We start from the raw sequence: 14,737 nt of genomic DNA on the forward strand, positions 1-14,737 counted from the left end.
TGCCAGCTGTGTATTCTGTACTTCCAGTGGTGCCATTAGGGCTGGGTTTGAGGGTCCAAGTCAAGGTGGATGATGGGAGGTGGGCATATCTGGAGCTCAACAGCAGGCACTTCCCTGGGCAGGTTCATATGTGGAAAGGTGATGCTCTAGATAGAGTGCTTTGAGCCATGTAAAGGCTTTGAAGCTCCAAACCAGCACTTTGAATTGCAGCTAGAAACAACTTGGCAGCTAGACATTACAAGTGCTTCTTTTACTATTTTTACTTCAAGTATATACTCCGATGTTTCTACAACAAAATGGTGCTAGTTCCCACGCAAATGCATTTAACTTCAAGGCAACAGAAGCAAACTCCATTTACTCCTGTAATCACTATGGCACTATAAGTAAGTTTCAAATGTGAAACTGACTATGCTCAGAATTTCTTTATTCTAACCAGGGTGACAAACTCTGTTTGTAGTTGTTATGCTCTAGCACAGGGGCTCTTGAACTTCCTACCCTCAGGGCCCACTTGTGAGCCTGATTTTCAACCCTTTCGAGTCACAAAATTATGTAAACTTCTATTGAAGCACGGTTTGGGGTACTTAACAATAAATGCCTGAAAAGCTAATGGGCTTAAAAAAACCCCAACACTACAACAACCCACCAACTAAGGAATGCTGTGTTATTTTTTTGTGTAATTTCCAAAAGCAGGCTTCTAGTGATTGACAAGTGAAGATGCGCCCGCGCTCACTCACTCTCGCAAGCACAGCCATTTTCTGCCGTGCTTTCTCATATTTCTTTCTATTGCAACCGCTCTTCGCGGAGGCAGCGCAGTTTTTCATACTTTTCTGCAAGTTCTTCAAAAGCACAACAGTTGCCGACAGAAGAGGTTGCGGGCACCGGCCGCCCCAAAGCATTTCGGTACTTGCAGTCCTCCCTTCTTTTTTTAAGCCTCCACTTAGCGAGCACTTCTCCTTTCCGAGCCGACAGCGCCACCTCCTGGAACTTGTAGTTCTTCAGGGCAGGAGGCGCGCCTTGAAGATGAGGCTGCTGCGCGGAAGGAGGCCTACAACCCCCGGGATGCACTGCGCGCCTTACGGCTAGAGGCGAGGCTGGCCCTCTTCAACTGCGGGAATCCTGCTGCTGCTGCCGCTGCTGTTGCCGGCTAGGCAAGGTCTCCGCGCCAAGAATGAAGTGAAGGGAAGCAAGAAGTGGCCTAGACAGCGTCTCCCGCCAGGTGCGTAGTGGCTCTCGAAGACTCCCCCAAACCCCCGCTGCGCGCCCCTTTTTCTTCTTTCCAGCCGCGCCTGGTCTTGCTCTGCCATAACCGAAACTCTGCCTGAGCCGGCAACTCTCGCCTCGGAGCGATCGATGATTTAACATAGTGGATCGATAAAGTGCGCTGCTGGAAGACTCCCGCGAGCGCCAAGCGCTGCGCTCGGAAATCGACTTGGGATCGAAGCCCGGAAGGCACGCTTAATTATGGCTCCTTCCCGTGGGACATTTCAGGTTATATAGGGCTTAAGGGAAAAGATCCTAAAGCGCAAAGTCGCCTTCCCTTTGGGGAAATGCGGCCAAGAGAAGGGAGCGCAACCCGGGGAATTGATCTCAAGCTGCCACATTGTGTTAGTGTGATTTAGGGATTTGTTTTGCTTGGCCTGTTCTCTCTCCCCCACCCCCTTTTAATCTCTTACTATTTTGCAGCCGCCTTGCGTTCTTCCTTCCTCCGCCCCCCTCCCAAAAGAAACGCATACTAGTAAATATATGATTTTAAGGCAATCTTCTCTTGGCCTGGGATGCTTTGACAGCTAATGCGACTTTATTCATTTGCATTAGCTGCAATCTGAACAGAGGTTGGGAACCTGTGGCCTTCCCGGTGCCATTGCACGACAGCTCCCATAATCTCTGATTATGCTGTATCCAACAGCATGCATTGACCATCTCTGGATTTTGCCTGCCTTTACAGATATGTGCATACACTCTAGTCTCTCATATTGTCTCCGATTCTTCTAAAGTTAGTCATAACTACACCTTGTTAGTACAGGGCCATCGTGCCTAGTAGTCGTCAGTGGCCTGGTTCATTAATTTTCCTAGGCACCTTTTGGAAGCCGTTCAAGTTAGTGGCTGATACTGCATTCTCTAGTTTAACTATGGACTGTGTGTAGTTCTTCATTTTATTTCACTATTCAGCCCCATTGGATGTGCCTGTGTTATACTACTATTAAAAGAGGAATAAAATATTATTTCTCCAGACTCTTGAGTAATGTTATAATTTTGCTGTGTCCCTCCTCTTCTACTCAAAAGCTCTAAATGTTATAACCTTCCTTCATATGGAAGTTGCTCCACCCCCTTGTCATTTTCTGAACCCTTGCCAGCTCTGCAGTATTTTTAAGATGAAGCAACCACAACTTGAATGTATAGACTAAGTAAATGAAAACTCTGCTCCCTAAATTCCAAGAATGTAAAAAACTGCTGAATGGATGCCAGATCATTTATTATTTTGAATCAGAAAAAGCTTATTAGCAATTAATTTATGGGCCTGTAGATATTGATACTAGTCTGTGCTAGTGTGGACATTTCAGCGCTCCTTCATTCCCCCTCTGTTTGTTCCAGGTTTTTTTGTTTGAATTGGTGTATTTATAATATACATGTACTTTCTGAGAAAACTGGGTTAGGCTGCCTGACTCACTATTGAGCAGTGAGAGGCAATGGAAACACCTTTATCCAAATGCTGGGAAATAGACACAGTGAGAAGCATCCTAAGACAAAGTACAGTACTGTTTTTTCCCTTGAAGAAACCAGGAAACAGAGCGCAGATCAAAGCTACTGGCCAGAAGCCAGGACCGGTCTGCGTCACTAACTCGCCACCGATTTTGTGGCAAAACCATGCAAAAATGAGGATGTCCATGTCTTCAACATGTGGTTGTCATTTCTTGCTGTCTGTATATTGTTGAAAATATTTGAGTCAAAATATTTACCACAGCCATTTTATTTCATCTTGGCAGTGAACACAAGGGAAGCTACTTTCCCTTTCTTGCTAATTCCACCAGGTGAACAAGTGTAAGAAAATGCATTCAAAGAAGATGGGAGGGAATGGTTTGAGGGCAGGGTGGAAGCAGCAGTTTGAAGAGCAGACCCCCCGCTGCTTTGCCATGCGCACTCTCCTGGGTTCTTGGGCAAGCCATACTGAGAGTCTGATTCAATCCAGTAAGACACAAATCCCTAGCCTCAAGGGCAGTAAAAACCAGTGCTTATTTTCAGGGGATACTCCAGGGTACACAATACCAGCACCTCTCTTTCTCTCCCTCTGGGTTAAAAAGTGTGGCACTTACTGTAAGAACTTCACAGTGAGTACTGGCAACTATTTTTCTAGGGGGGAAAGCACTGGTAAAAACCATAAATGATTGTGAGGAATTGTGATATTGAGAGATATAAGTAAATACTGTAGGTTTGGTCATGGGTGTCCCAACACTCCAGCATGGTTGAAAACAGATCCTTGAAGGAAATTCAAGAACTGAGACTTGGATTGGGTGTCATTGACTTGTGAGCACACAGCTTCTTGTCCTTGGAACTTTGCACAGAGAGATTGCCAGTAGGAGAGAGCTTTAGAATCTACCAAGTAAACACATGATATTTTTAAAAAGTGGGATCACTCATAATGCTTGATTATGGTTTTTTAAGGACTAGCCCTGTGATGTGTTGGTCATCAGTGTGGCATGCAGTGGTACCTGCATAGCTTCTGAAGTCACACACACACACCTCCCTTGGTGAGGGTGGTTACCTTTTTCTCCCTCGAGAAGTACACAGAGCTAAAGGAGGAAGTTGGAAGAGTGCCACTCTTACCCACTTCTTTCAGTTCTATGTGCTTTTCAAGATTCAGACTCATTCTGCTGGTTCCAGCTTTCACCCAGATTCCTTGGAAAAGCTAAGTTTGTATGTGTGTGCTTTCTCTCTCTGGCTGGGGTGAGGTTGGGATGAGAGAGAAGTGCCCAGAGAGGGAATAATGGGGTTCCAGCACCCTCAAAGATCTACGTGTGCCCGTGGACCTTTAAAGCTTGATGGGCCCTAAATGATTACAAGAGTATTGTCTTTACCATGAGGGTTTATTGCCTGGAAAAGTGTGCATTTTTTTACGCTTATCACTCACTGACAAGGGACTGCGGCAGCGACAGCACTGAAGCAAAAGACTCCTGCTATCAGGATTGAAACAGGCAAAATATGGGCCTTGCTTGACCTGAGAGTGTCCCTTTAATGCTTTGTAACTCTGCTAATCTTCAGGTCTTATCTTATCTTTGCACCTCTCCCTCCTATCAAGGACTTTCAGATGCTGTTGCCCAGAGGACTTTAGCAGAGAGAGGCATTCTAGGCCTTGTCCACAAGAGCATGTGCTGCTTGTTGAATCAGTGCCACCAAGGCTTCATCCTTCCTTGTTTTCCAGCTGCCAGTGCATACCTGTTAGCTGCAATATTACAGTCACACTTCCTGTTCTTCTGGCAGAGAAGCAAAGCCAAAGTCTGACACCTTGATTGCCGGAGAGCTGGAGGCAGAACCTGTCAGCATTGCGAGTGCAACCATCTGAACCCACCTCTGCATTGTCTTGTCCCCACTGTGATGGATAAGGACCCTCAATTGCAGTTGCGTGTCTTTGACCTCAATTGCTGGTGAGTTTTTCCATTGCTTTATTTTTTTGTGTGTGTTTAAGGCAGGTGAGGGTTGGCTCTGATCTGCATGACTGCTGGCAAAGGTTCAGTCATGTTTTCTGATCAAGAAGTTGCTGAGTCTTCTGGGTTACGGCAAACACATTCTTCACCTGTTTGTTTCCCTGTTTGCAGAGAGGAAATAATGAAGCTCCCGTGGCTGGGGCTGTTTTTATGTAAATAAAACAGGGTATTGGTAAATCTCTCTGTGTATTCCTGCCCTTTTACAACCCAATGATTAAGTGATTTGGCTGAACATGCATCTATGCTTAAATGGAGAGAGGGGGGAATCTTTTTCATGCTGAGGACAAACTTTGGGGGTGGGGCAGAGACTCAAGTGGGCAGGCCAGAGAAAAAACAGATGGAACAATGCATGAGACCCTTACTTTTGTACAGTGTCCTACATTATAGCCTTCCAATTCCATTATGTCCTTCCAATTCCAACACAGGCTCATGTATACAATATAATGAGATGGTAGAATCATCAGGTGATGGAGTCTATCGTGCCATGTTTCAGAATGGGGGAGGGAGGCCATCTGTTTTGTTTCTCTCCCATGTAAAACAAGTAAAACAAACAAAGCAGTTGCTAGCAAGTCATGGAGAAAAACTCATTTCAGCTAATTCCTTTTTGCAGTGACGAATGTATAGTCCCTTGTATTACCCCAGGAATCTTCCACCCCATTTGGGGGCATGCAACAGCCAGGCCTGACTCTGTCTGTGTCTGACCAGTTTTTCTTATAGTGCTGCTTGTACATAAATGCATTCAATGTTTCTTGGCATTTAATGTGCATATCTTTTCCTTAATGTGCAGCAGCAACAACAGCTGCTGTGAGAGGGCTGCTTGCCTCAGTGATGAGAGGGGATTTAACCATTTCCTTCCCTACTGTAGTCCTGATTAAAACTGCTCCTCCAGGTGTGCTTTTTGCATTGGGAGGAGTGCTTCCTTTGGCTCTCAGTAGGATACTGCCTTCTTTACCAGGTGTAAGTAATGAAGGGCTAAGATTGAAATGAGCAATGAGCCTAGTTGGAACCTGATGTTTCACTCAGTTTCCTTCCCTTTCTCTCCCTTCCAGGGCCATTCGCTACCTGAGCAAAGTACGGCAGCAGCGCATTGAATTGATTGGCAATGTCCTCAACCAGGAGGGATATGACTTGGCGCTCTTGCAGGAGGTGAGTACTTACATCTGTTATAGTGCATCTAGTATTGGCATAGGTTGTGGGCAGAGCATGGCAAGATCTTGAAGCACTATACATTGTTGTAGTGTTATATAAACATGATTAATTGGGGAGGAGGGATGCTAGGGGAAGGGAGGGGTTAGCTCCCCCCCCACACACCTAGCTTCAACTTAGCCCACTGATTCAATTCCCACTTCTGTTCTTTGGTTTGCAGTCACTGTGACTACAACCTCTCTGCTTTTCCAGGTGTGGAGCGAGAGAGATTATTGGGAGCTGAAAAAGAAGCTGTGTGCCCGCTACCCTTCTTCCCACTATTTTAAAAGGTAAAAAGGAGCTTGAATAGTCCATGCCAATGGCTGAGCTCATTTATTATAGGCTTGACTTCACAGATGTGGAATTTATATGGTTTTTAGAGAGGACCCTCTCAGACACTGGTAAGAAATCATTCCCACTCTTTAGTTCCTTGAGGGCTCAGAGAGGTTAGCATAAAAGGCCTTGGAATAAGTTGGGTCTTTAGCTGATCAGAATAATATTTTCTTGGAAACAGGTTCCTTGTTGCTTGTGCAGAAGCCTCACCCCTTGTGACAGATAATTGTTCTTTAATTGCCCTTGTTCCCTTAGCAATCCTTGCCTTCCAGATGTGGCATGCTGACTGAATAGCCCACAGGTCTATTTTTAAGGCTGTGTTTGTGAAACAGAGCCCATGGTTGCGCACTGGATCACTACATGGGCAGCCTGGTGCAGGACCCATGGGTTGGATGCATGTTGGCATATACCTGGTGTGAAACCAACCTGCAGACCAACCTGTGAAACCAACCTTCATCTGTAGGGGACACAGCTTGGAACACAGGGAATCTCAATAAAATTTTGTGACATTAGTTAATCTGAGTTTTACAGACTCACCTTGTACAGGCCACTTGATGGTTACCAAACCTTATGGTTCACTTCTTTGGCAGACACGGCATTAAACTCTTCTTAAATGTACATTTTGGTGGGCACCTGTGACTTGACCTTGCGTGCTGTTACAGAAGCTAATAATGGTGAGGCAGCATCCCTTTTCAGTCTTGACTCTATCACGGTGTCAGAAGACTTCGCTTCGTCCCTAGAACCAGGAATAATTCCAAGGAGTCTCAAATGCCAGCCCTTTTCTATAAACTCTAGTTATTGATTTCAAATGGAGGATGGGAACAGTGAGGATTGGCAATGCCCCCCCCAGCTGACGCCTGTGGTGCCTGTGTCTTTCACAGTGGAGTGATTGGCAGTGGGCTCTGCATCTTCTCCAGATACCAAATCCTGGACACCTTCCTGTACCAATACTCTGTAAATGGCTACCCCTACATGGTGAGTGGGCGATGCCTTGCTTGGGGGTGGGGAACATGCCAAAGAGCACCTTTCTTCTAAGGCTCTTTTCATGGTGACCGCATTGCCTACGTTTCTTCTACTGTCTTCCACATTCTTCTCTCTACAGTTCCAGCATGGAGACTGGTTTGGTGGCAAATCGGTGGGGCTTGTGGTCCTGAAGATACAGGAGATTGTTTTCAACATCTATGTGACTCATGTGAGCAGTTTTATTTATTTTGTTGTATTTTTTTAATTTGTTACAAACTTATTCAACTCCTGGAACAAGATTACAGAGATCATCTGTGTGTGTGTGCATGTCTAGATAAGAGTAGGATTTACATGAGGAACACAGGATAGCACTTCAGATTTGCTTAGATTGCTGAATGAATCCTGTGATTACAGTCATACCTTGGTTTTCGAACAGCTTAGTTCTCGAAAGTTTTGGCTCCCGAACACTGCAAAACTGGAAGTGACTGTTCCGGTTTGTGAACTATTTTTGGAAGCTGAACATCTGACGGGACTTCCGATTGGCTGCAGGAGCTTCCTGCAGCCAATCAGAAGGCGCGCTTTCGTTGTCGAATGTTTTGGAAGTCAAATGGACTTCCAGAATGGATTCCATTCGACTTCCAATTTGGGACTGTACTGGCTTGGACTTCACAAGTGATACTTGTTTTTTACATCCTATTTGCCAGCAGGGGGTGTCCATGAACAGCCAAGGCTTTTTATTTTCTTGGGTGGCACTTTCTTAAAAATGAACAAGACACACAACCTTTTAAAGAAGGATTTTTTGTGTGTTCTCTCAAATGTATGCATCATTAGAAAGCTGCTGTTCATTCTTATCCCAAGGTACAATAAATGCAAGCCACATTGCATAGATGAATAGAAGCTGCCTGTTAAAGGATTAAGTGGTTAAAGGATTATGTATCAATTCTGTCATTTGTATTGATGTAAACCTCTAGAACGTATTTTGTATAGCTAAGCATTTAGCTTTATCCTCAGCATATTGTATTTTATTTTATTGCTATGGCTAGTAGGTAATGCAAATAAAATTTCTGTGTAATGCCAGGCAAGCAGTGAGTGCAGTCCCAAAGATCAATAAACTAACTTCTGCTTCTGGGACTGTCTCTAAATTATCTTAGCGTTGAGGAGGAATAGAAAGCCGGCACAATGAAATGGGTGAGAAAAACTCCCACAGGAGGCAGCCTTAATGAGCAGTATGATTTTACAAGCTTGGTACTAACACAGGAGCGTCAGTGTTGCCTAGTCTGCTGAAGCCTGAAAGCTACATGTGGAAATATTTTTGAGGTCTACTTACACTTGGCCATGCTGGGAGTTGTAGTGTAACGACATCTTGAGATCATTCTTTTGGTGAAGCCTGGGTTACATGATCGGAGGATATTATTCTGAGGCACCTTTTGGGAGATAACAAACCCTGCCTGCAGAAACAAGGGACTAGTTCATCCATTCACACAACCAGCATTTCGGACGCAACTGTGGTTGGTATTAATGCAAATAAGCTTTGGAATCGCAAGCTCCCGTCATCGTCTCTGGCATAGTCGCAAAGAGGAGATGGAAGCTTTCGCTTCTATTTTCAGCTAACTGTGGCTCCTTGTTATTCAGTTACTTGGTCAAATACTGGTAAGTCTGAAATGTAGCAGCGCTGGAGAACCTGTATCCCTCCCAATGCTGGTAAATTCCACCAGCCCTAGCTTGATTAGACAATAGTCAGGGGCGGTGAGAGCTATAGCCCACCAGCATTTGGTGGGGGTCACAGGCTCCCCATCCCTGGTCCAAGGACTCAAGTCAACTTCAATCTGTAATCTAGTTTCTCTAAATCATTGTTAAGATAAACCACAGTTCCAACGCTTGGGCTTAACAATAATGCATGGTTAGTTGAAAGTGGAAGCAAGAGCTTGTGATCTTGCTGGAGCAGCAGAAGAATGCGCACACAAGCCCAAGATTTAGACCAGTAATGCAAAACAGTAGTTTAGCGTTGTATCTGTACCAGATGGTACTCTTTGCTGACAGTCTTGGATCATCCGTAGGTCCTTGTGTCTCTCTGAAACTGAAAACCCACTGTCTGTTATAGAATTCTTACCTTGTTGCTTTTGATCTCTGCCACAGGCTCCCCAATCAGTTTAAAGTGGGGCAGCAAGGCGAGTACATAGGCTGTTGCTTTGCGATTTCACATATATTACTATACAAGTGTGAATTTCATGTGTGTCTTGTTTTCTTCCTCCCAAGCTCCATGCGGAGTACTGCCGGGAGAAGGATGCTTACCTGCCACACCGAGTAGTTCAAGCCTGGGAACTTGCCCAGTTTATACAGTAAGTCATGGGGAGACTCCAGAAATCTTTATAATGAGGTTTGTGTGCGCACACTTTGTCCCTCTCTCTGTTAGCTGGTTTCCCTCCTTGGCAGTAGTTCAGAGCTCTGGCTTGGAACATACTCAGTCCATCTAATGCTATCGCTCCAGCGACAGAATGAATGGGTGGATAGGGGGAGAGGATGCAGCCATGGTTTTGGGTGTGTGGTAGAATTCAAGTCTAACGTGGCTTAGATCTCTCATGACAAAAAACATCCTTGTATCATTGAGGGCTGCTTGTTTCCTCTCAGTCTGTGGCATCTTCTCATCTTCCCAGACATACTTCAAAAGGAGCTGATGTGGTGCTGCTTGGTGGGGATCTGAACATGCACCCAGAAGACGTGGGCATCAGGCTGTTGCGAGGTTGGGCAGGGCTTCGGGACTCCTTCATTGCTGCAGAGAAGGTTGAGGTGAGTCTCCAGGTACCACCCTATGAAATGGTCCTTTGGTCACTCAGTAAAAGGAAAAGAAAGTTGCCCTTGGGGCCTGGAAACTATAACCTTATCTTTATTGGGGTAAGAATGTCAAGAGATAGGTTACACCAACCAGATTAAAGGTGCCTCTTCCATCCACCCGGCTCTCTCTCTCTTTTGCCTTCCTGAAAGCTCCGGGCTCTGCAGGCTGCACTGTCAGCCAGACTCAGTTGGCAGCTTCTTCCACAACACAGCTTGCTGCAGATGCTCTAGTATCTTTTATTAGAAGGGTGGGAAACTTCAGGCCCAGTGATCAAAAGTGACCCTCCAGGCCTCCCTATCTGGCTCCAGGCCACACTGGAATGTGTCCTTCAACTCTGATAATGCACATTGCTTGTCTTGATAGAGATTATGTGAGAGTGTGTGTAGAAATAAGCCTACGGTACGCAAATGTGCATTAGGTATTCCATCTGCTTTTGTCCCTGGCCCCACCCACTACTGGCATATGGCCCTTGAAACGTTGCCCAGGAGGGATTGCAGCCCTCAGGCTGAGAAAGTTCCCCCACCTCTGGTTTTTTTTAGAACTGAGAATTCAGACTTTGGTCTTGCTCCTAGGGTGGTGAGGATGGCTCTACACTCTTGCCCACCAACTGCTTCACAAGCAAGAAAGAACTGCGGTGCTATCCCCAGGGGATTCGTATTGACTACATTCTGTATAAGGTATGTGCAAGTTCAACACATAGAAAGCGGCAGTACAGAGTTCAGAAAGCAGTTAAGCAATAAAGGCTGTCAAATATGGTTTGGCACTAGCCCCATGACAGGTCTGTCTCCTGACAGTATCTTCAGTCTGGAATGTCTTCTTTGTCCAATAGTCTCCAAAACTATGTGCTCACAGACTGGTATGGCCTCAGGCAACCTCTTGGCACCGGGCTGAACTCACTTGCTTGATTTCCTGCTGTTGTTGTCTTTGGGCATGTTCTGTGTAACAGCTGGGACTGGCTTTTCAAGATATGAGGATAACACTTAAAGCTTTAGAGCCAAAATGAGCAAAGCACTAAGCACACTTCTGCAAGAACTTGCTGCATTTGGGGAGTTAGATTAGCTTGCACTGCTTGATCACTTCCTGAACTCTAAACATGTGGGCACTACTTAGACCACAGCTGTTGCTACTTCCTACACAGGGGTGTGGAAAGTTGCCCGAGATATCCAGCCTTTCCTGTAAGAGGGGAACTACAGTTGTAACTAATTCCTCGGTTTGAGGTGGACGTTTGTGAGAACCATGGCCCTATGTTGATTTTGGGGAGAATTCAGAAGAGGGTAGCAAATATGGTTAAAGGTCACATCATTGAGAAAAGGTGAAAAGAACTGAGCACATCTATTACCCATGAGAAAATCAGATTGACGTTGAGCCTGAAAATAATCTTCAGTCTGTATCAAAATCTTACCCCAAAGCTGATGGCAAGAATGCGCCTGTTGCCAAACACTGTAGATGTCGGGCAATGGATTTTAAATGGCAAAAGCTTAGATTTAAGATGAATTTGCTGAAAGAACAAGCCACGGGAGCAAGTTGCCCGAAGACATTGCTGAATAGTTTTCCTTGGAGTTGCATGGTCAAATAAGCACATGATAGAACAGACATAGGAATTCTTTAGCTGATCCTTGAGGACACTTCCAAATTACTTGACATGAGCCAACAGTGTGATGCGGCAGCTAAAAAAGCCAATGCAATTCTGGGCTGCATCAGTAGGAGTATAGCATCTAGATTAAGGGAAGTAATAGTGCCACTGTATTCTGCTCTGGTCAGACCTCACCTGGAGTACTGTGTCCAGTTCTGGGCACCACAGTTCAAGAAGGACACTGACAAACTGGAACGTGTCCAGAGGAGGGCAACCAAAATGGTCAAAGGCCTGGAAACGATGCCTTATGAGGAACGGCTAAGTGAGCTGGGCATGTTTAGCCTGGAGAAGAGGAGGTTAAGGGGTGATACGATAGCCATGTTCAAATATATAAAAGTATGTCATATAGAGGAGGGAGAAAGGTTGTTTTCTGCTGCTCCAGAGAAGCGGACACGGAGCAATGGATCCAAACTACAAGAAAGAAGATTCCACCTAAACATTAGGAAGAACTTCCTGACAGTAAGAGCTGTTCGACAGTGGAATTTGCTGCCAAGGAGTGTGGTGGAGTCTCCTGCTTTGGAGGTCTTTAAGCAGAGGCTTGACAACCATATGTCAGGAGTGCTCTGATGGTGTTTCCTGCTTGGCAGGGGGTTGGACTCGATGGCCCTTGTGGTCTCTTCCAACTCTATGATTCTATGATTCTACTTCTGTCATTCAAAGAGGACTCTAATAAGATCGTTCCCCACCCTCTTCACCTGTAGCCCACAGCCTTGAATTTCTGGGAGCCTTACTTATTTAAAACACATGTGCATAATAAGCACCTTGCTCTCCTGCTTCACTTCCCTTCTTGTAGGGTTTGTCTCACTATGAAGTAAAATGCAACCGCCATGAGACAACTACTGGAACAGCTCCCAACAAGGACATACCTTATTCCGACCATGAAGCTGTCATAGCCACACTCTCTGTGAACAAGAGAGCGTTAGGCAAATGCCTAAACCATCCTAGAGTTGGTGAGTACCCCAGTTTCATTGCTTTGGCACAGGAGGGAGCAAGTACGCATGCCTTTGGGAAGTGGGGAGGGATGGCAAAGCCTGCCTGGTCCATCCCCAGTGGTGCTCCTTCAAGGCCTGTTCTCGCCCATTAACCTCCCTGGAGAGAAGAGTGTGGCCGTTGTGCTAGCGCCCTGGCTTCTCTGCAGGCATGCACTACCATAGTCAAGAAGCCAGTATCTCTGCATAAAGTAGAAGTCTTGGCCTGTCTCTCCAGACCACCGAGTGGGCTTGGACACAAATGTCTTAGGACTTTTACTGCCTCAACGTGCATGGTGGTTGAGTCCTGTTGCCGTCTGTCTTCCTAGAACCGGTGCTGGTGGACGTCTTGAACGAAGCCCGTATGGAGGTGCGGGTAGGGCTGCACGCGGCCGAGCGGCAGCAGTACTCCTGCGGCCGTATGGCCGTCCTGGCCATGCTGCTGCTGCTCATGCAGGCGACCATGGGCGTGAGCTCCATGTTTGGCGAAGCCCTCCTGCAGCCCTTCCCCAAGTTCTCCTTCTCGCTGCTCAGCCTGCTGGGGGTGCTGGTGTTGCTCATCTCGGCTGTGCTCTACCTCTTCCACACCATCGAGGTCAAGGTGCTCCAGGGGACAGAGGAGCAGATGCGGGTGGGGCTGCAGACACTCCAGGACAAGCTGAGCTCTCGGTGAGGCCTGTCGCTTGCTGGAACTCCAACAGGGACCAAGAGACTATGCTGAAAGCTTTTCCGGGAGCCGTAAGTTCCTCTGTGCCGCCAGGTTCTAAGGGTTAGCCGTTTTTTAAGCACGTGGCAGCAATTGCCGTAGAAGTTTTTTATTATTATTTTTAGCTTAGTCCTAGGGCAATAAAACTTTCTACGAATAGTTCTGACCTTCTGCTGAAGGGATTCTAGCACAAGTACGATTTGTGCAGAAGCGAATTTTGAAACGAAAGCAGTTCAAGTGCATGCGGTTCAGCTGTGGCTGTTTAGAAACCAGCATTTATCAAACCAAACCATGCTGTTCCGACCGAGTCGGGTGGCTGAATTAGTACTGTAAAAGCCTGGTGTTCAGCAGACGAGTTAAAATGTGTATAGCGTTTCTAGTTTATACAAAGTTCCTTTTTGAATTGAAAACAGAATAAATCATTCTTCAAATACAACAGAGCAGAAAGTAGCATTTACTGGTGAAATTCTTTTTCTTGAAACCCTTTTTTTAATTGCTTGCTTAGCACTTGAATGTACCAAAATCCTTTCACTGACATCATACTTCCTGCAGCTCTTGTGAAGTAGATCACTGTTGTTTGCATTTCTTGGGGGGGGGGGAGTGATGCTAAAGGGCTTGCTGCAGTCCAGCCAGCAAGCTTAAGGCTGGTGTAGCTGCTTCCTAACAAGTCAAACCATTGAACCATGCAGGCCTCCAGGGTCTCAGGCAGGGGGCATTTTCCCAGCTGTCTTGCCTAAGATCCTGGGAATCTGCAGATGCCAGTCTCACCCTGCGACCTGCATGCAAAAGACATGTTAAGCCACTGAGCATTTTTGGCTCTCAGCTAAGGAGCTAGCCTTCAGCACAGTTCTTAGTAGCCTATTATGTAATTGTTGAGTCTTTTAAAAAATCTCTTAAATACTCTTCTTCTGTTGGAAAAGCCCTCCTTTGACACCAGCGGCAACCTGTAGAGCTGGGATTAGCAGTCTTCAGGCTGAATTTCACCCTTTTAGCGGCTTAAAACATCTTGGGAGAGATGGAGACCTATATGCAATTGAGACCAGGAATCCTACCTTTGGTATGTAGATATATTTTTCTTACCATGGATGACCCCCATCCTACCACCCCATGCCCCTCTTCATTGTGCCAAGCTGGCAAAAAGTGCTTCTCATCTAGCAGGCAGAAAATGTGTTTGGTGTGTTACTGAAGACGTAGTTGTCAACCACGGTTACATTGAGAACATTGCGAGAGGCTGCATGCAAATAGCCCAGATAGCAGACAGGTCTGTGAAAGCATGGAGGTAATCATGTCCAGCCTAGAACAGCATCTTTTTGATGCATGTGTTTGTTTATAAGCTTAACCGGTAACCTGCTCTTCCTCAAAGGATTTAGAGCAGCATTCATCGAGGTTTCTCCCATCTGGGCACATTACCTGCGT

General features: G+C 45.9%; 1 protein-coding gene and 1 long non-coding RNA gene across 6 annotated transcripts in view; one reads left to right on the forward strand and one right to left on the reverse strand.

The window, feature by feature from the left end:
• Positions 1–14,737, reverse strand: part of LOC310709587 — a 479,424-nt gene that overhangs the window by 192,923 nt on the left and 271,764 nt on the right. The gene's annotated exons all lie outside the window — the stretch shown is intronic.
• SMPD2 (sphingomyelin phosphodiesterase 2) lies at positions 999–13,757 on the forward strand. 5 transcript variants are annotated; one of them, XM_083510846.1, is made up of 11 exons: positions 999–1,216; positions 4,418–4,640; positions 5,750–5,846; positions 6,099–6,175; positions 7,100–7,193; positions 7,321–7,410; positions 9,438–9,520; positions 9,836–9,968; positions 10,587–10,691; positions 12,441–12,597; positions 12,945–13,757. In XM_083510846.1, exons 2-11 carry the CDS (start codon positions 4,591–4,593, stop codon positions 13,286–13,288), a joined length of 1,230 nt encoding a protein of 409 aa, XP_083366972.1. In that variant the 5' UTR covers positions 999–1,216; positions 4,418–4,590; the 3' UTR covers positions 13,289–13,757. The 5 variants fall into 5 exon arrangements, with proteins under 5 accessions (XP_083366972.1, XP_083366971.1, XP_083366973.1 ...); XM_083510845.1 differs by having other exon boundaries at positions 1,062–1,216; positions 4,477–4,640; XM_083510847.1 differs by lacking the exon at positions 999–1,216 and adding an exon at positions 1,407–1,488.

Source organism: Podarcis liolepis (assembly GCF_965112155.1).
Source record: "Podarcis liolepis genome assembly, chromosome: 6".
Classification (NCBI taxonomy): Eukaryota; Metazoa; Chordata; class Lepidosauria; order Squamata; family Lacertidae; genus Podarcis; species Podarcis liolepis.